This window comes from Gracilinanus agilis, chromosome 6, assembly GCF_016433145.1.
Source record: "Gracilinanus agilis isolate LMUSP501 chromosome 6, AgileGrace, whole genome shotgun sequence".
Classification (NCBI taxonomy): domain Eukaryota; kingdom Metazoa; phylum Chordata; class Mammalia; order Didelphimorphia; family Didelphidae; genus Gracilinanus; species Gracilinanus agilis.
In genome coordinates this window covers 76,481,194-76,503,365 of record NC_058135.1, presented here as the reverse complement: position 1 = coordinate 76,503,365, position 22,172 = coordinate 76,481,194, and the positions used below count along the sequence as shown (strand labels likewise).

At 37.7% G+C, this 22,172-nt stretch overlaps 1 protein-coding gene across 1 annotated transcript in view; it reads right to left on the bottom strand.

Annotated features, from left to right (window-relative positions):
- Positions 1 to 22,172, bottom strand: part of LOC123252280 (calcium/calmodulin-dependent protein kinase type II subunit delta) — a 366,372-nt gene that overhangs the window by 5,641 nt on the left and 338,559 nt on the right. The window contains exons 11-12 of the mRNA XM_044681659.1: positions 5,162 to 5,237; positions 2,107 to 2,201 (exon numbers count right to left, since the gene is read on the bottom strand). Of these exons, the coding sequence (XP_044537594.1) occupies positions 2,107 to 2,201; positions 5,162 to 5,237 (171 nt within the window). The remainder of the gene's footprint in view (positions 1 to 2,106; positions 2,202 to 5,161; positions 5,238 to 22,172) is intronic.

Below are 22,172 nucleotides of genomic sequence, written 5' to 3'. Positions count from 1 at the left end.
CACATGTATCTTTGATTTCTTCTCATATTATGAAATTTCAAGAGGAAAAATAAATTTAACTTTTGGTCCTCATTTGTTGTTGTCCAGCCACTCAGTTATATCTGACTCTTTGTGACTTTCTAGACCATAGCTATGCATGTTTTTTTTTAATTTTTAATTTTATTAGTATTATTTTTTGCATGTGTGTGTGTGTGTTTTTTTTTTTTTTTGGCAGAAATACCAGCATAGTTTGCCATTCCTTTCTCCAGTAGATCCAGCTTTATCCTTTTTGATCCTTTTGACAGGCAATCAGAGGTTAAGTGATTTGCCCAAGGTCACACAGCTAGCAAGTGTCTGAGGCTGGATTTGAACTCAGGTCTTCCTGACTCCCCCCGCCCGACCACCCCCCCCACCCCCCGCCTCCGTGCTCTTAATCACTAAGCCATAGCTGTCTTTTTTGTCTTCCTACGAGATAAACAAAAGATGGAGAGATGCTTTTAGCTAATTTTTTTTTCCTGTAATAAGGACTTTAGAGAAAAAGGAAGTGATAAAACACATTGTAGAAAGCAAAGTGGCTGCTAAGATTCCAGTGAGGGTCCCCAGCCCATGTTGTAAATGCGGAACATGCTCGAGCAGGGGGCAGGATAAGCTGTTGTCTCCCAGAAAGCTCTCTTCCTTCTTTACTTTTTATTTATCGGTCAGGCACATTCAAAGATGAGGCAGGTACATAACAGCTCTAAACACCCTATTGTGGTTCTCTGACAACTGAGCAGCCAGAGCACTTCACGCAGCCTCTTGTGATGCCTATTAATTATCTGCGTGACTCACGGCATGCCCAGTGCTTTCCATGGTTGGATTATGATTTTGAATCTCCCCAATATGCTAGTGGCCATCTTCTGGACACATTTCAGTTTGCCAATGTGTTTGCTAAAATATGCCCCCCTAGATCTGAACCAAATACTCTGGAATAGGGTCTGATCAGTGCAGAGTCTAGTTGAATAATAATCATCTTCCTTGTAGACACCAAGGTTCCCTTAATGCAGCCCAAAATTGCATTGCTTTTTTTTTTTCAGCCTTCTAGGTCACACCACTAACCCACACTGAATTTGGAGTCCACTAAAATGCCCTTTTCACAACAATTAAAAAAACAAAACAAAAAACCCTTACATCTGTGTTAGAATTAATACTAAATATTGCTTCCAAGGCTGAAGAGTGGTAAGGGCTAGGTAATTGGGGTTAGGTGACTTGCCCAGGGTCACACATCTAGGAAGTGTCTGAAGTCAAATTTGAACCCAGGACTTCTTGTTCCTATGCCTGGCTCTCTATCCAGTGAGTCACCTAGCTGCCCATCCATTTTTGTCTAACTACACTTCCCCCTCTCTATTGTACTGTGAGATTATTTCTAACTCGTGTAAAATTTTCTATTAAATTTTATTTTATTAAATTCATCCCCTTATTTCAGGCTACCAAAATATTTCTTAGAGGTAGGTTCTTCTATTCAATAGATAAGTTACCCCCTCTGGGATGACCACCCTTACCCCCAACTCCAGTGCTTTTCCTCTGAGATTACTGCCCATCGACACTGCATATAACTGGTATTATGTACGTCATGGTTTGCATCTTATCTCTTCTACTATTTCCTTTGTACAATTCTTCCAAAATGGTGGAAATTCTATAGTATTATTTCCATCCATCCTATATTAAAAATATAAGCACTCAACATGTTTTCCAAGGTTTCTTTCCTATTTTGAAGATTGTGAGAAAATATATTTCCTAGGCCAACAGACATTAGACTGCTCAAAAAGAACTGAAAAAAATGAACATTTATATATGTGTTCATTAGATTTCATGTCATGGAAGAATACTGGTAATTTCGAAGTTAAATCTATGTCTAGATTTCATAATTTTGCATTTATTGTAGAAACATAACTATTTTATGGTGAGAAATTATGCCACTATGGTTAATTTCCTATCCCAATAAAGATACATTCCCACAACACATAAATGTGACCTAGAGGAAAACATTCCTGCTTCAGATATAATCAGAAAGATGATTCCATTTGGGAAGAAGCCAAAGGGAATCTAGAAAAAAGTAAGTAATTTTTTTTTAAAAAGGAAGAAATATACCATTTTCAAAGTAGAATCGATGAAAGTCCATTCCTTCCACTAAATTACCCAGAGCTTCAGGTTCAAAAGCAGTGAGACCTGGGTCACATATTTTTCTGTAGGAAGAAAATAAAAATATTTCCCAAAGTACTTACTATTAGTCTGGTTGTTTCACTTATAATCATTCCTCAATCAGTTCATTCCCCAAAGTACTTCCATAATGCCCACCAAAGACCCTTGCTGTGAATTAGTTTGCTCTATCATAGCCCCTGATACTTCGGGAAACAAGTGACTTCCAGAAAATGGCAAAGTCTATGGAATTATTGTTATGGATGCACATTTCTAAGGAGACTTTCAAATGCACCCATTTAATTTTGATTAATCTGGGATTTACCATTATTAATGACAAGTACCACAGAATGATCCTCTGGAGGGAGTCCATAAGGATAATGGAGTGAGAATGACTTGAAGGAATTGAAGACCATTCGCTAATTTAATCAAGGGGGCTCTAGACTCCCTCTACCTTCCTCTTTGTTCTCTTTCCCCTGGAAGGCAATACTTCCTCTTTTGGACAAAATGTAATCTCTGGAAATGGTCTATACACAGCACCGCTCATAGCATAGGGGCTTGACACTCAATTTTCAGGATATTTTTCAATAGAGAACTGACAGTGGTTATTCTTTGTATTTTGTTCGAGCCTTATACAGGTGTCCCTTCTACTTTTCCCTAGACCGCCTGGTGGGTGAGTATTTTTAAGCTCAAAGGCAAATGTATAGAATGCCTTTAAGAGGAACAAAATGGTAAGACCCAGAAAGAACAGTGTTTCTATGGTAACAAGTGAATTTATATTGCTAGGAACTATTATTTCTCCTAGAAATAATAGCTTCTAGTTATCCCCATCAGTGAACTATCGAACATTTAATTCTATGCTGCACTAGGAAAGCATTCTTCTCGGAGCTGTTAGTCCTTAATGGAACTGTCTTCACCACCATGAAAAAAACATTTGTTTGAGAATCTACCAGTTTGTATCCTATGTACATTTGTGTGTTTTTGAAAAGGATTTTTAAACGTCCACCACAAATCATTATTGGCACAAAATTATGTATTGTCTTTGCATAAATGTATATAATATTCTTGTTAATTCATGACATTTCATGCACTCATGCACTTATTGTAACTTTATTGGATTCCACTAAGCTGTAGATACGTGACCCTGTCATAAGATGTATCCGGTGTACTTAAGTAGAGAGCACGTCTTGGAAGCACAAAGCTGATTGAGATTTAAAAGATACACAACCACAGCACCATGTGAAATAAAAGTCTTAAACAAAATGTCTTTATAAAAATCAGCTTCGGGGGACAACTGGGTAGTTCAGTGGATTGAGAGCCAGGCCCAGTGATGGGAGGTCTTGGGCTCAAATCTGGCCTCAGACACTTCCTAGCTGGGTGACCTTAGGCAAGTCACTTAACCCCCGTTGCCTAGCCTTTACAGCTCTCCTGCCTTGGAACCAATGCACAGTACTGCTTCTAAGATGGAAGGTAAGGGTTTAAAAAAAAATCTGCTCTGAATTGAAGGTTTAAAATCAGGCCAGGCAGCCAGGCTCCAAGACCAAAGGAAAAGGAGAAATGAGGTAAATTCAACGGTAAATTACACAGATAATACATTAAATATCTAGATTGCCTAATTTGATCACAAACGGTGTTTTTTTTTTTTTTTTTTTTTTTTTTTTTTTCAGTTCCAGAGTCTGTAACTGAATGATAGCATCAATTTGGTTGTGTGGATTCATTTAAAAATGTTTCTTTTTCTTTTCCCTTCTAATTCAGAAGGGAATGCTGAATTATTATTAAAATGCTAAAATGTTAAAAATTGTCATAAAAACACTCAAGGATAATTTAAAATAAAAATGATGATAAAAAGCTGGCACAAACAATTTGTCAGCCTTCCTATTTTTCTAGTTTTAAAGCGCTGCTTGGGGCATTGGGAGGTTAAAACCTAATAAAATTCCTTTGGGAGATTTGTGTGTTTAGCTAAATATCCTAGTTTCCAAGATGAATTTAAATATTCCATAAAGAAGTTAATGTATTTTAAAATACCCCCAAATATTCATGATGCATCCATTAGGATAAATACCACCCTCGTCGCAGTGGTACTCTTAGGAACGACACCAAGACCTTGAATTCTATTCATAAGCTTTCATAGAAGTCACTAGGGAAAAAACTTTGATTTCTTGAAAAGTGGCCCTATGTGAGTGTTTTTGGCTTAGAAAATCCATATTTATTTGCTCTTAGGGCCTGAAATAAATAATTGGTCAGTAGTTTTGTTTCTTTAATTTTTCACTTATGGTCCATGTAGGATAATTATCTTATAAATTAAAAATGTCTAGCCCTGCAAAGCCCAACAAATCCTCTGCAAAGGGACAATTGAGTTATAATAGGAAGACTACAAGTTTGGATTTCATTCCTCTCTTCCTCTCTTTTCCTCTTGGACTCTACCCCTTTCCCAATCTTTCCTTCTCTTCACTTTTCTTCTCTTCTTTCCTTTCCCTCTCCTCTTTTTATTTGCTTTTTTGCTCTTCCTTCTTTAGTCTTTCAAATACATGTTCTTAAGTCTCATTACATATGTGGCAGAGCAAAGAGAAAGACCACTTTGGCATCATAAAGTCCTAGGTATGAATTCCACCTTTGATTCATTTAGGCTTTGGGATTCTGAGGAAGTTAGTTCACCTTTCTATGTCCCAACTTTTCAAAACTTTAAATTGCCAAACAGTTATGGAACCAGACTGGTTGAGGGAGTTTGTCCATTAAGAGTTACATATATCAATAAAATCCATTATCTTCTAAAAATGATTCCTTTAGTTAAGGAAATTCAGTGGAAAGCATTGGACTCTGGATGCTTGATTTATGCTTGAGAAGAATTGTCTACTTCTAACAACAATGATGAAACATATCCGAATCAACATTTATTTCCCCTTGTTCTTTGCGGAAAGATAAACAAGCACTTTCCTGACATATCTCATAGTTAAATATTCAAAATTAGGAATGGAACAAATGAAGGAAAAATGCTATGAAAACTTACGTGTAAGCTTCAAAGTCTCCATTGTTGATTGCTTCAATAAGCTGTTCAGTGACTTTGATGATCTCTTGTTTACGAGCTAAAAGGAAAAGTAAAGAATAAAGTAAGAAGAAAAGACTAAAGGTAGTATTACAACCATACCACTGAGGGTCTCTGTGCTCAGGGTGACTGCCATTTAAGGACCCAACCTTTGGCCTTCAGTTGAAAGTGTGAGGTTATTTTTTCTCTAGTAGAAAGAACTAGATTTGGGAGCAAAAACCAGAGGACGCCAAAGTTCAAACCCATATCTTATTCCTTAGTTTCTAGCACACATTTTTTCCTTCAAGGGGATGTAAAATTTTTTTCTCAATCTTTAAAATTTACTTTTTTGAAGAAAAAGAAAGAAAAAGGAAAAAAGTTGTATTATTAAGTTCACGTCCATGAACAATCCCAAGCTTAGCTGCATAGGTTTACCTAGTAGAGAGCAAGTACCAGCACTCTTCCATACCATCTTTTATATTTAGATAATTTCTACACTAGTGTTGCAACACAGCTGGGTAATGTGTAGAGTTGTTTTTTGCTCGAAGCCATGTCATAGAGCCATCATTCTAAAATCAAATATTCATTTCTTTTCTGAGCCTTTATTAATTTTTTTACTAGACCTTTGATTTCACTGGTATAGGGAACTCCCAATAACAAAAGCCTTTCTCCCAAAGCAGAACAGCCCCTACGCTGCAAGTCATAATTATAGACAGTTGCCTGGGGGTCAGAAATGGCCCACAGATCTAGGTTTTCCTGAATGCTTGGCCAATTCTTTATTCACTATACCACGATCCCACCATTCCTCTGGCTACAACAAAAGAAACCGATATGTTAATTTATTATTAGTATTCATATCTGACCCAATGCAAGTCCCATTCTCTTTGGCAAAGCCTTCCCTAGATGGTCTGAAGTTCTTCTTGTGCTCCCAGGCAATTCTCTAAAATTATAAGTTACAAAGAAGGTACTGCTCTGCTCCAGGGGACAGACTTTCCTTTTGGGGACCAACGAAACCACAGGTTTTGTAAAAGAAAAAAAAGTTATTTGCTTATACTTGAGGATGCTAGATCAGATGACATGGTTTCCTGTAAAAACAATGACTGGAGCCATATTGCATGACTAGTGTAGAAATAATTCCCCTTCACTGAACTTTCTACAACATCTATTATTTGAACTACTCTTCTAAATAATGCATAGTTAGTATTTATATAGCTTTAAAAAAAAAACAAAAACAAAGCCTTTCCATCATAGAATCTAAGTATTGCTTCCAAGGCAAAAATTTGTTAATGGTCAGGCAATGGGTGTTAAGTGACTTGCCCAGGGTCACGCAGCTAAGAAGTATCTGAGACCAGATTTGAACCGATTACCTGGTTCTCAATCCACTGAGTCACCTAACTGCCCCATCACATAGCTTCTTAAGGTTTGCAAGGTAAAAGTACTTTACCTATATTTTCTCATTTGATCTATTATCATTAATATCTCTCTTTCTCTTTCTCTCCTTACCTTCTAACTTAGTATCATTTCTAAGGTAGCAGTACGTCAAGGGCTAGGCAATTAGAATTAAGTGACTTGCCCAGGGTCACACAAGAAGTGTCTGAGGCCACATTTGGAACCAGGTCCTTCTAACACCAAATCTGGCTCTCCATCCACTAAGCTACCTAGCTGTAAATAATAAAAACTTAAAAAAATAAAACAGATGAGGAAATCACTTCATCACAGAGCTAGTAAGTATATAAGGCAAGACTTGCATTCAGGCTTCCCTGTCCTATTGATTGTCAAGTTATATAGCTGTCATTTTATTGATTTCCCTGCCCATCACTTGTTTCTCAGTATTTTTCCACAATACAGTCCACTTTTGTAACAGAGAAGTCCCAAGTTAAGTTTTTATCTAGCACCAACTATGCAGCATGGACTTTGCTAAGCAATGGGGATATAAAGAAAGCCAAGAAATGGTCCCTGTTCCCAAAGTGCTCATAGTGTCATAGAGAAGATATAACATGAAAGCAAATATGAACTAATTTTTAATTTTTTTAAAATTATAAATATAACTTATTTATATTTTTAATATATATTATAAAAATAAATATAAAATAATTTAATTTAAAAACAAATATTTAAGATATATGCCAAGGAAACTGAGTCATCCCAATTTTTCTAGAGCTGTTTACCTACTGCTTTACTTTGTAACATTTTTTTCTACTCTTAAAATGTAACTCTAGCCTGCATTTTAAAATTAATGTGAATTTATTTGACTCCATGTTGAGATACTTTGAGGTAGATTATAAAATTGAGCAACAAGGTAGTGTACTGGATAGAATATAGGATCTGGAGTCAGGAAAACCTGAGTTCAAATCCAGCTTCAGACACTTACTAGCTGTGTGATCCTGGGCAAGTCACTTAAACCTCTTTGCCTCCATTTCCTCATTGTAAAATGAGCTGGAGAAACAAATGGCAAGCTACTCCAATTATCTTTGCCAGGAAAATCCCAAATGAGAATGCAGAGAGTTGGACAAAACTGAAACAACTGAACAACAACAACAAATGATATAAAATCCGAGCTGGAATTAAGCAATATGGTGTAGAGAATATTACTTTTCTTAGGAATTAATGGAAAAGGCAGCAGGGTTTAGTTGGGTCATGCTATGGAGTTAGAGAACCTACATTCAAGCTCTCCCTCTCACACTACTCATGTTACCTGAAGCAAATCATTTCTGTCCTTACACCTCGGTTTCCTCAACAATAACATAAGGAGGGCAGCCCTTTCCAGCTCTAGATATAGGGTACTAGCAGGTTAGATGCTAGTGATAGGCACAATCTGGAATGAAGACTTTCTTGAGTAAAATCAACCAAATAAAAACCTCATATTCTTTTCCCAACTGCAACTGCACATGCTCTGCCAACACAATTTATTTTAAGTGAGATCATTTGATCTTGCAACAAATCTCACTAATCAATGTTTGGATGATAATTGGCAAACAATGCAAGTGGTCATGATTTACTGTCAATAATGTCAAGGTCAACAGGAATGATCTTGATTTTAGGGAAAAAGGAACACCATGACCCAAATCATCCCATATATTAAAATCTATGCTTAGCTGGATAATAACCCCGTCCTATATTCTATACCTTATGATAGTTTTTTTTTTGTTAAATAGGTTAAAATTTCCTAGCTTTACACATTCAGATTTCTGCCAGTTCAGTGGTGAATACCCAATATGTACTCAATTTAAAAAAAATCCACTGCCAAAAGTACCCAAGTGGCAGCAGGAAATGACTTCCCAACAAGGATGCTGCCAATGGCATGTTGGCTAAAGTTTAATTCCATTTGCCAACAAGTGATTCATCTGTCTGTGGCTTCAGCGGCATAAACATTTAGTGAAAGCCCAATGAGGAAGGTCTCCAAAAAGGAGACTGAGAATATTGTTAACTAGTATATCTCAATAGTAAACATGATAACTTATATTTATATATAGCATTGGAAGGCTTCTATGGTGCTTTGTATACATTATCTCACTTGATCCTGTGAAAATAAAGTCCTACAAGGTAGTATAGATAGAAGAGATATTATTACTATACCCATTTTACAGATGAGGAACCAGAAAAATGAAATTGCATGAACAGTGACACAACATGATTGAGCTGGAATATGAACCAAGGTTTCTTGACTTAAATTTCCAAACTTCCTTAAATATCTTGTTTAAAAGGAGTAGTTTTTCAGCATATCACAGGGCTGTCAGATAGAACAGTATCTCAAGTAAGCAGTTGCTTGACTCTTATGAAAAATAAGGAGAGAAATAGAGTATATTCGTGATAATCGCTCAGTTTGTGAAAAATCCAGAATCTCTTTCATATAGTTTTTGAAACCTTTGCATCTCCTAAAATATGAAATAATGAGGAACTAGGGTTCTTAGTAAATTCTTCTTAGTGAATTCTATGCAGCCAAATGGGTATGTTTCTCATAATTTTCCTCTCAGTCTTCTTGGCTGAGGTGAAAGCACAATGGCTTGGTTAGCTAATGTTCTAAGGATACTTGGGAGTGGAGACTTCTGCTGCACCAGGCAAGGGTGATGATGATTCATGATTGTCTCAGATTTAGGAGGAGTGAAGTTCCTAAATGGACCAATGAGTTCTCAGGACACCAGAAAGGGAAGAAGAGAGGGCCTAGAGGGCAACTTGGAGCATTCACAGGTGGACCAGGCCATTCTGAGTTCTAACCAGGAGGGAAGAAGGAGATCTAAGAACTAGTTCTGTAATCCTGGGAAAGCTGTTCCCCTGGAAGCAAAGGGCAGACTAGTGACAAGATAAGGCGCTTAGTTTGCTAGTAGATTCAATAAACTTGGGAATTCCTTAGATTACTCTACTCTAGGTAGAATTCCTATACACTCTTCTGATTACTTGAACCTTTGTACACTATGTCTGATTTTATCCTTTTCTTTATCAATAAACCTCTTCAGAGGTTAAGTGACTCACCCAGGGTCACACAACTAATAAGCATCTAAGACAGGTTTTGAGCTCAGGGTCTTCTTGACTCCAATTCCAACTTTTTATTCACTGTATCCTCTGAAGTGATCAAAAGAGGCAGCTAAGTGGCACAGTATATAGAATGCCAAGTCTGCAGTCAGGAACACTCATTTCTCTGAGTTCAGATTTGGCTTCTGATACTTACCAACTGTGTAACCCAAGGCAAGTCACTTAACCTTGTTTACCTCAGTTTCTTCATCTGTAAAATTGTATTGGAGAAGGAAATGGCAAACCATTCCAATATCTTTGCCAAGAAAACCATAAATGGGGTCATGAAGAGTTGGACATGACTGAAAAATGACTGAACAACACGTGACTTAGAATGTGGCACCACATGGAGCCTACTTATTCAGCCCTGAATTTTGATAGATATTTAGAGAACAGAGAAGATGAAAACCGAGCTCTCAGATGGTTCTTTCTGTGGACAGATCTACTCACTGATTTTAGAAGCATCTAAGAAAAGCTAAGGTTTCAGGGCAAGGGTCAAAAGTATTTTCATCACAAGCTGGGTAACCTTGGGGAGTTTGCTTTAACCTCTCAACCTTACCATATTCACTATTATATACCAGAGGAGGAAACTGAGGTTGAGAGTTTAAGCAAATTGTTCAAAGTTGCATGGCTAGTAACCCAGATCAAGACCTTTGTTCTGTGAATGACAGGACACATTCTTTCATGAGGACAATCAGATTATGTGTAGCTCTCTAAGGCAATTTCTCTTAAGCAAGATGAGTATAGAAATAGTCAATGACTGCCATATTCCTAAAGATTTCTTGGCCACAACTGGCCCATTTCTCCATATGCATCATCAATTTGATGAAAATTGTCTCTTCCTCTCTCTCTCCTTCCCTTTCTCATCAGCAGAAGGAATGTCCCTTTAACTGGCAGAAAAACAAATGTGAATTAGCTAAAATATTTTTATAAGAGTGCATTGCAGCAAAAAAAAAAATTGACACCTTTATCTCGGCATACAATGTGTCAAGAATGTGACGCCCTCAGGAGGCTCATTTCCCAGGGTTTGGGCAAGTCAGTCATAGAAACTTATATTGTGAGTGACTCTAAAAAGAGAAGCAAGATATTGTAAGTAAATCACTTGTGCCAATGGCATTCTATTTGTCTCACTGGTTGAATAGCTGCTGAAGTTCCAACATTTGGCCCAGGGAGGTAGCTTGGCTCTCTGTCACATCAGGGGTGCTAGAAGAAGAGAAGGTAGTGGAGAGCCCGTGGGCAGGGAGGCAGAATTTCTATGTAGCCTTAGTTCCCAAATCCAGAAGAGAAGTGGGCATGTCTGGATGGATTTTCTCCCATGATGTGAATTCTTTAGGGATGGACTCATACACCAAACCAGGGTGGAGCCTAAGGTATTTGCTGACCTCATTAACTGGGACTAGGGGAGTGTGAAACCAGAAATGGTTTTCTAGATATCATCAGAAATAGATGCTCTCTTCCTCTCCCTTCCAGTGGCCCTCCTCTGTTGCCATAACTTTAGGTAGGCTAGTCACTGGCGATCTGATGTTGTAGTAGTTACAGAAGAGACTGCTGGCTATCTCCATGGGCTAGTTCTGGAATGTTTAGAAACTTAAGCTCCATTTTTTGCCCAACAGGATAGGGCACCAGGTAGGTGGATGGCAGATTTATGTTTCTGACCAATTCAACTTATTTTCCAAGGAAAGCAACAAATAATGATGTTAAGAACTAAAGAATGCTTTCATGCAGCAGGCAAGTTCACATTTTTCTACTGTATTTATTATTCTAGAGGAGAGAGGGAAACTAATATGAATGTACCCCCTGTGTCCATGTGTTAGCCACTTGAATGAATTAAGAGTCAACTGATGGTTGGCTAACATTAACGCAACTCCTCATCTTCATTACACTCATTATTATATCTCAGATGAGGAATGTCAGAGGTTAAGGAAAATGCTCCAGCTTAGAACAGTTAAAGGTAGAGAGTAATAAATATGTTTATTTAAATGCTTCTTGCTTGACTGACAATTAGTAATATAGAGAAAAATGAAATAATAATAGTGCTTAGAATTTAATCAAATATTTTAAGTGATTTTTATATATATTAGCATATTTGATCCTATGAGGAAGATAAGAAGAGTAGGATTTATCCCTATCTTACAAATAAGGAAACTGAGGCTCAAAGATGTTAAGAGAATTAACATATTCAGGAAGAGGCAGAGAATGGATGATATGTTTAATCTTTTGATTCCCAGTTCAGTGTTCTGCCTTATGTGTTAGTGACACAATAGTTTAAATAGTTTAAAGGCCATAGATGAGTGAGAAGGGAGTATTTCCTTATGGCACGAGGAACAATTAATGCAGAGGAAGAAATAGGAAATGAGGAATAGGAAACAGACATATCTGACCACCATAGAATGTAGAGGGGAAAATATGTAAGAAGGATGGAAACACAGGAAGGGATGAGGCTATAAAGAGATTTATATGCCAAGCAGAAGAGTTAATATTGGAATCCAGAGGTAATAAGGAGCTTCTAGAGTTTATTTAGTAGAGGTGAAATGTGGCAAGACCTGCATTTTAGGCAACTGATTTGGTGGCTATGTGGAGAATGGATTGGATTGGGTGAGATTTGAGGCCCTGGGATCAAATATGATGCTGTTGTAATAATTCAGGTGAGAGGTGATGGAGGCCTTGACCTAGAATACTGGCTCAGTGAGTAGAGGCAAGAGAAAGAATCCAGTACAAGCATCACCTTTCCTCTGAGTGAAAGTTAAACAATGCCAAATATTATTTAGTATTTCTTTGGAATATCTTAAACTCACTGATTGTTTATTTTTTCATAAGCTTATTGATTCAATTTACTTAGTTTTTTTGCAACACATATTATCTCTCTCTCACCTATCAATATTCACATATCTATTTGCTTATCAACTATATTATCTATATTTATATCTATTTATCTTCTATCTATGTCTATCCATCCATCCATCCATCCATCCATCTATCCATCCATCCAATATCCATATCTCTCTCTCTCTCCCCCCCTATCTGTCTGTCTGTCTCCTCCTCCCTCCTGAAATTAGCTTCTTCCTCACATTTATTCCTCAGAGACAGGATGCTCCTTAACAATCTAAGTTTTAAGTTATGGAGGCTTAGTACTTTATTTGGGCAGCTAGATGGATAGAGGGCCAGGTCTGGAGTCAGGAAGACTCAACTTCCTGAATTCAAATCTGGCACCAGACACTTCCTAGCTGTGTGACCATTGGTAAGTCACTTAACCCTGTTTTTCTCAGTTTCATCAACTGTAAAATGAGCTGGAGAATGAAATGGCAAACCAATCCAGTAATTTTGCCAAGAAAACCCTAAATGGGGTCACAAAGAGTTGGATACGACTGAAAAAAACAACAGATGAGTACCTTACTCGAGCCATCCAACTGATTAGTGGCTGAACCAGTGCTGGAATTCCATTTGGCTGAAGTTCCAGCCTGTGATTTAGTTCATTGAGCCATACCACCTCCCACTTTAGAGTCCCCATTTCAGTATTTTCAGCCACAAACTTGAATGAACCACCTAAATGTCTCTGAACTTTTACTGGCAAGGTGACTGATTACTTAATTACTATGGTGGAGCTGTAATTAATTATTACACTAATTTCACACAACTGGCTGTCCCATGGTTTGATTGTACCTTTCCATGCTACCATTAACAAAAGTAACCCCTTTGAACAAGTCATTATCTTGGGCAAACATACAAATTAAGGTCACTCATGCATTTTATGGTCTCATTGAAAGAAGCTGCTCATTAACTCTGGTGTATTTACTATTACTTGCTCAAACAGAATTTGGAGTTCTCTTTATCCTATTTTTCAACTAATCAGTACTATCTATTAATTCATGTCTTGAGAGCAGAGTGAAGGGGGGAGAGAGAGAGAGAGAGAGAGAGAGAGAGAGAGAGAGAGAGAGAGAGAGAGAGACAAACACACAGTTCCAGTCTTGGAAGTTACAAATGCAAGGCAGAATTCTGTCTGAATAATATCACCCAAAGTGAGGGACTTGAATAGTTTCATACTCTAGGGGTCTGGACCCTCCATGAAACCTACCACAAATGCTAGATCTCCCTTTTGGCATAGAACACAGGACAGTCCTCTCTACAAATGATAGTATGGCTGTACTAACTACAGGCCACTAATCTAAGAACTTCTTTCAGTTGAAACACTGCAGAGATCAGTAACCCAAACAGCATGAAAAGAAGGCATCCAGAAATTACGTGATTAAATGAAGACAACATAAATGGAGCATTTGGCTTTGCAAACCTTAAGGCAATAGGTAAATATTAGCTATGATGATTATTATTATCAATAATGATATTAGTCATGTTATTATCATCAGTCATAAGAATAGAAATAATAACTACTATACACTATACCTAAAAGGCTTGGTTATCTGATTTTCCAGTTCACAGTAGTGTTTTTTTCATTTTCATTTTTTCCTTTGGGTGCTGTTGGTTTTGGTCCAAACTTCTGATTTCAATTGGTATGGGGAATCCCAGCTTGCAAACTCCCTTCTACTAATGCAGTTTCCTCATAACTTTTATAAGCATTTAGCCTTGCCTGGGGATACTGAGATATTAAATCACTTGCTAGTAGGTGACTCAGCAGATTAGAAGAATCAAATGAATAATAATAGTAATAGCTAGCATTTATATAGTGTCAGGCACTGTACTAAATGCTTCACACATTTCACATTTGATCCTTACAACAATTCTGGGAGGTATTATTAATCTCATTTTATAGACGAGGAAACCGAGGCAATCAGAAGTTAAGTGTCTTATCCAAGTTTACACAGTGTCTGAGTCTGGACCCAAAGTCCAGGTCCACCAAGTTGCCATGAGTAGAACTCAGGTGATGTGCCCTTTCTCATTTTAAAAGGATGCTGAAAAAATACATATAGTGTTTCATAATTTACTAAACTAAGAATATGATGCTCAAGGAATTGGTCAAGTGTTATTATGGTCACACAGGGATTAAGTAGAGAACTTAGACCCAGTTTAACACATTTTCTACTCTACCACAGAGGGTGACTACATTTCTATACTGGCCGTATAAAATTCTGTTGAATGACCTACAAAGGTCTTATTTGGGCCAACATTTAGCCTAAATTGGAGGGAGGTTGGATGGGAGGAGTTGAGGAAATGGTCTGAGTCAGGCTCATCCTCAGTACATAAGGGCTGTTGTGAGAATGAAGAACTGGACTTGTCTGCATAGTCCCTGGGAGCAGAAAGAGGAGCAAAGGGCCCGAGATTCAGAGAAGCCCATTTAGGGATGGGATGAAAACTAGCTCATTTTGTTGATAAGAAACAAGGGGATACATAAAGCAATCCACAAAGCCAAGATTTTACAAATTACTTTATACTGGCCATTGCTCCCAGAGTTATCTAGCTTTACAATGATTTGGACTGCTCTTATCTATCACCTTTATTCATTATAGCTTAAGCTTTGAACAGATGTGTCCTTACCAAACACTTTTTTTTGTCTTTCTACTATACCTCATTCTTATCCTGTAAAAAACAAACAAACAAACAAAAAAAACCAAACAACGGAATATATTTCTAAGCAGATATACTGCTTTCCTAAATAATCACTCAATCCAAAGACATTTTCAAGGAACATATCTCAAAATGAAGGGCAGGAATAGCATAGCAACACATTTCCTTGAATGCAAGTCTTCACATATCTTCAGTAAAATTATATAAAAATGACATTAAATAGAATTGCATATCTGTTTTTTTTCTATTTATAGGTAGAAAAACAATTGGTTTCCCTGCGCCAACAACAATGAAAATATGTCCCCTGCATCCAAACTCCTTGGCGTTTGATATGGGATCTTTCACAGCCACTTTCTACTGTCAATTCAATTTAACAAACAATTCTCGAGCTCTCACTATCTACCAGGCTCTGTGTTATCTCCAAAAACCTCCCATCAGGGATACCGAGATTCTATTCCATTTTACACTGTTGTGGTCTCACTTGTCTTTTATCATTCTAGTACCAACTGTGGCCTCTAAGTCTTCCCGGGACTCCTCCTGTATCACAAAATTTCATTGTACATTAGGGCAACAGCTGTTTGCTTAAAGATCATCTTATATGAAGAAGCCAAGCACATGTACGGTCCTAACAATGGAATGGCATTTTAACTCCAAGAAGGCTATTTCGCTCTTCCATGAATGGTTAGATGTTTCCATTCGTCTGTTTTTGACCCAGAGGGGTCAGAATCAAAGATGATAGTCCAAACTTCAAGGCAGGATTATTTTAGCATTCAATAATGGAGAAGTGATGTGTTGTGACATCATATTTCTGTATTTTCAAAGTAATTGCCTGGTCTGGAAGCTGCAAAAACTAGAGTTGGAGGGGGTGAGAGGGATATAAATTATCACTACCGATAAAATATCCCACTGCCTAACTGACATTAGTTTCATTGCAATGTTTATTTCCTTGAAATGGAAAAGCAAAAAGGGTTCACAGAGTGTGGGCTTATAACTAAAGATGCAACAGAATCTAACTATAACCTACCCTATGCATGGTACCCAGCTGGGTAGGCCAGCAAACCCAGAGGCAGATATTACCCCTGGTTCCTGTCCTCATTCCCTGCCGAAGGGCGTGCTAACATACCCAAGCTTGCCTCTCTCCATGCTGCAATCCTTATATAGTTCTCGGAATGGGTGATGAATAATAGGAATCTGAAAATATTGACTAGTGGGCTTTGATGCTTCATCTATAAAGTGAGGGGCTTAGATGACCAGACCTCTAAGATAGCTTCCAGGTATCTAAATCTGTGATCCCACAATGGAGACAGGGAAGAAGGCAAAAGGGTAGAGGGAGAAGAACAATGAGACTTATCTTCCTTATTAAGGCTTTGTGACAGAATAATCTCAAACTCTCCAATTTAGGCAGGTGAGCAAACAAAATAAAATAAGTTTTTGCATGTTTTTGCATATGGATGGGTGAAATATCTTTCCTTCCCCCAAAATCCAGAGATGTTTAGTTCAGTACTTCAAGGACCCGGGATTTCATGTGCTAATTCTTCCTTCCAAGGAAGTCGATTACAATCTCTCTATGATTTGGTAGATAGCCTCTAAAAGCTGTCATGGCCAAAAGATTAATGCACACATGTGATTGCCAAGTGGATGATAAATTTCTCTGTATTCAGGGAGGTGGGTCCTTTGAGAATATATACTTGGACCCATACTCAAAGTGTTGCGGGCTTGGCAGGTTTTGTCAGAGATTGTGACATGATCTAGCTACCAAGAAAGCAAGATAATTTCCCAACAATAATGTGCATAATGAACACAATGAGATGTTGGGAGGAATATCTACCTATAAGTATATATGACATTGCACAGGATAAATTTAAATATGAAATACTTAATACAAATTATAAATATAAATAAAAATTAATATAAATTATATACATATGTAATTAAAATCACATATTTCTTTCTAACTGTGTTGCCAAGAACACATTTCTTAGACAGTGTAATACAGCAAAAAGGTTTTAGGATTTGAAATCAAATCCTAGGTTTGAATCTCACCTCTGCCATTTACTACATATATGACTTTGGACAAGTTACCTCTGATACTTAGCTACCTATATGACTTTAACACAAATCCTTTATTTGTCCCCCAAACCCAAATCCTCAGTTTCTTTATCTGTAAAATCAGTGGGGCGGACCAGAGGGTCTCTAAATTCTCTTTCAACTCTAAACTTATGATCTTAAATCTATATGAGTGATCCACTTATCATCTTAATCATCCAAGAAGGTAAGGCTCCACCCATGGATTCAAAATACACACATTAGAAATCTGTAGGAAGTTTTGGAAGCCTGTGATAACTTGTAAGAGTTACGTGCCAAGCCATAGCTCTTGGGCCAAGTGAGGCGAATTCCAATGCCCAATTTACCCAGTGTTGTCATGATTCTTTAGCAGTCAGCAGTCTGCTGGGGCAGGGGCCCCAGAAATGATTAATCTCTTCACCCTCTTGAAAACCTAAACTGGGCAGGTGAAAGGATTCTTTCAAACTGGAGGCTTTGAAATGAGTCATCAAAACACATGGTGTGGTTTGGTGATCTTTAGCACTGACACAGAACACCAATTTAGAACTGGTAGGGGTGGTTTCCAGCTCTGAAGAACTTTCCTTTAAAGATGTTTGCAGAAATAGCTTCCCTTATCACTTAAAGGTGTAGTTACATTCGTGAAAGCATTGTGACTTCATTATGAATGATGAATTAAGAACCAATTAGTGACCTTTTTAGAAAGGCCATATTGTTCATTTCACCCTTATGAAAACAGGAATAATATCTGACCAACAGAGGCACAGTAGCAGACTGAATGGCCAGGATGGCTCAGATTCAAGTTATGCCTCTGATACATACTGACTGAGTGATTTTGGGTTATTTAACTTTCCAATCCTCTAGTCCAGTGGCATCAAATTCAAATCTCCGTGAGTAGAATATTGCCTTAGAATACTATGAATGAACCATTACCTATGTTCTACCATATTTTTATTTATTTTGTTAAATATTTTTCTAATATATTTTAATCTGGTTGGGGCTGTACTCTGGGTTTGGTGGGCAAGAGTTTGACACTTCCATTCTAGGAAACAAAGACTTCAAATAACAGAAATGGTGCTACCTTCACTGGTAGAGGGGAGTTTCTTAAATGTGGAATTTCCCTATGCTTTACTGTAGAAATCCCAGGTCAAGTCTATGCCCTATATTTGTATCAGATTAGTCCAATAGATACTAGACTAATTTGGAACTGAATTTCATTTATTCATTCATTCATTCATTCATTCATTTATTTATTTATTTATTTATTTATTTGTTTGTTTGTTTGTTTGTTTATAATCCCCCCCCCCAAACAAAAAACCAATACTATGTATTGACTCCAAGGCAGAAGAGTGGTAAGGGCTAGGAAATGGGGGTTAAGTGACTTGCCCAGGGTCACACAGGCCAGATTTGAACCTTGGACTTGGCTCTCAATCCACTGAACTACCTAGCTGCCCCCTGGAACTGAATTTTAAAGCAGACAGATATGCACAGTGGCATTAAGATAGACCCTTTCTCCCTTCTTTATCATTCATCAATTTAAGCATTTTATAGAAAGAAATGATCATAGTTGTTACATGGAAAATAATTTACTTTCAACTAAAAAATTCTAGATAGGATATTAAATGGAGTAAGAATTAATAATTCCTTCCTTCCATTTCCACAACTCTAAAGATTCTCACGTGATTATTAGCAATTGACTTCCTAGTGATCCCTAGATTAAAGAATAATGTGTCGCTAAGGAACACTTCAGGAACTGGGGACATGTGGGTCTGGTTGACAAGGCTTATATGAGACTAACACATGGGGCTTAGCTATATGCTTATGCTAAATCCAAATCTTTGTTCTTTAAAATTTGTTTACTTTTTTGTTCAACTAATATTGAAAGATTTGCAAAGATGCGAGTATGGTGGTCCATAGAAATTTTGGATTTGTATGTGCTTAGCCATCTCAATGGGAAAAGATGTTCCTGTGACACACTTGTAAATATAATCTGCACTATTAAATTTTCTCCATTACCTCCTTACATTTAGACAATTGACAAAACACTAAATCAAGTAATGATTTGCAGTGTTTGGCAATTTCCAAGACTCACACTAAAAATGGAGCAGTTGAATCTCTTACACGTTGATTCCAACATATCCCTGCATATTATATGGAAAAAGGAAATGAAGGGAGAAAATGGACTCTGTCAGAAATTTCAGACTCATTTTGGCTAGAAGCTATGGAACTAAATGAAAGAGAATTTCATTGATTTCTATACTCTAACTAGAGAAAAGATCTACTCACATAAACCTGGACCAATGACCTTCAGCAAAGACTGGGCTATGAAGAAGCAGCTTTGGGTGGTGAAAAGAGGCTTGGAGAGAAAAGAATAGCAGTAGATTCCCTCAGAGGGAAAATTGCCACTATACACAAATCCAACTCCTGGAAAAGTCTGTCTTATACCTAACGTAAGTCCCGGTGGCTTCAGTTTCTACATATTTTCTCATTTGTGCTCAATAGAGATTTAAAACAGCTATCCACCATTTTCTTTAAGATGTTGTTGATAAGTCATTTAATCCTGTTTGACTCTCTGTGATCCCCAAGGACCATCATCCTGCCCAGAGGGTTCTCTTGGCAAAGATAATGGAGTGGTGTTACATTTCCTTCTCCAGTGGATTAAAGTAAATAGAGATGAAATGACTTGACCATAGTCACACAGCTAATGTGTAGCTGTATTTGAATTTAGGTCTCCCTGATTCTAGGTCCAGGGGCTCTATCCATTGAGCCATCTCATTGCCTCATTTCTTTAAAATAATTCATTATAAACATTAATTAAACCCGATAGGAAGGCATCTTTCAGCCTATCTTCTTTATATGTATTGCTTTGGTTCTCCAAGGACCGGGATGGAGATTCTTTCCACTAATTCAGATCACAACATCATCTACTTAGAGCTAGAAGAGATCTCAGAGGTCAACTGGTGAGACTTCATCCTGAAATGAAGAAATTGAGTCCCACAGACATAAAGTGACTTTTCATAGCTAATAAATCATGGAGGTAGGATTGAACCTTCCACAAGTATTTTTGAAGAGTATATGATGTGACACACAAACAGATCTGATGGAAGGCTAACTTTAGTAGGCAAACTACTTGAAACTGGAGGGACTGAAAGGACTTTTGCAAAAGGTGATATTTGAGATGAATCTGGAAGGAAGTCAGCGGTTCTAAGGAGAGAGAGAGAGAGAGAGAGAGAGAGAGAGAAAGAGAGAGAGAGAGAGAGAGAGAGAGAGAGAGAGAGAGAGACTATATTCTAATGAAAAAGAAAGGCTAAAATACAGATAATAAAGGAGGATATGGCAATTAGAATGAAGCCAAGGTATAGGCAAAGAACTAGCTGAAATTTGAGGAGATCCCTTTGCCCTGAGTGGACCAGGGAAGGCTTCATGGAAGAGGTGACAGTTGAGTTGCATCTTGAAGAAAGGGATGGGTTTTATAGGAGATGGATGTCAAGGGAGTCCATTGGAGGCAAGGCAAACAGCTGGGCTGAGATGGACAAGGGCTGGATGAGGATATCTAATATGACTGGAGGACAGAGTGCAGAAACAGGAGTGGTGGGAGGTGAAGCTGGACAGGTAAGTTGGAGCCAGGCTGTGGTGGGCCTTCAGNAGAGAGAGAGAGAGAGAGAGAGGCATGGGTGCAAAGCCAAGGAGATCAGCGATGAAATGATGAATGTGAGGAACAGTGAGAAGTGTGACTATAGTGCACACATTAGTGAATAATGAAGACGAAAACCAGGAAGTTAAGGAAAGAGCCAAATGGTGAAAAAAGAGGTCCTTGAACTGAAAAGTCAATGTTTTTTTGTCTTTTTTTCCCCCACCTACCACTATTCTTCCATTTCTTAGTATCTGGAGGCTGATAAAATGAATCATCTAATGGCTGCCCACATGCTGTCCATCTCCAGAGGATTAAGGCAAACAAGTTGAGTGACTTGCTCAGGTTCACACAGCTAGTAAGTCTCTGAGGCTGCCTCTCTAAATTCTACCAGATCGATGCTCAAATGACAGACAAAGAATTTCTTTCAAGACTTAGACTCAATAATTAATTATCAATAATAATTATTGTTATTTTTCAGTCTTTTCAGTTGTATCTGACCCCATTTGAAATTTTCTTGGCAAAGGTACTGGAGGAGTTTGCCATTTCCTTCTCCAGCTCATTTTATAGATGAGGAAACTGAGGCAAATACAGTTAACTGCACCACCTACTTACCCATAAAACAAAGAAAAAAAACCATTCTGCAATATGGGTTGGAATAGGTCATTATTTGTTATTTAACCTTTTCTAAAATATGAATATTCCTATTGAAGAAGACTTCTGATCAACCATTTAATTTCCATAGAACCATTTGATGAGAATATTTTAACTTCCCAACAGTGATAATATTAAAGCAATGATCTCAATTCTGAATAGTTCTCAAGAACTAAGCAATTAATAAACCTCACAGATAACCAACCTGCTAACCTTTATTAGTTAGATAAAGACACTCTCCTGGTTTCAAATCTGACAGTAGATGCTTACTAGCAGTGGGACCTTGGGCAAATAACTTAACCCCATTTGCCTTAGTTTTCTCATCTGTAAAATGAGCTGGAGAAGGAAATGGTAAACCTCTCCATTATCTTTGCTGATAAGATGCCTGATGGGGTTACAAAGAGGCAAACATTACTGAAAATAACCGAACAACAACATTGACAACAAAAATCTCTTTTAATACTGAAGGTTTTTCTATTGCCTAGGGAAAATGGGAATGGAATAATCTGTTTAGTAGCTTCTTTTCAAGGAGGCCCTGCAGTAGTCTGGGATTGGATGCAATAAACATCATGTCACTCGTGACCAGGAGACTCTGGAGGACATCACGCTCTGGAGGGAATCCCA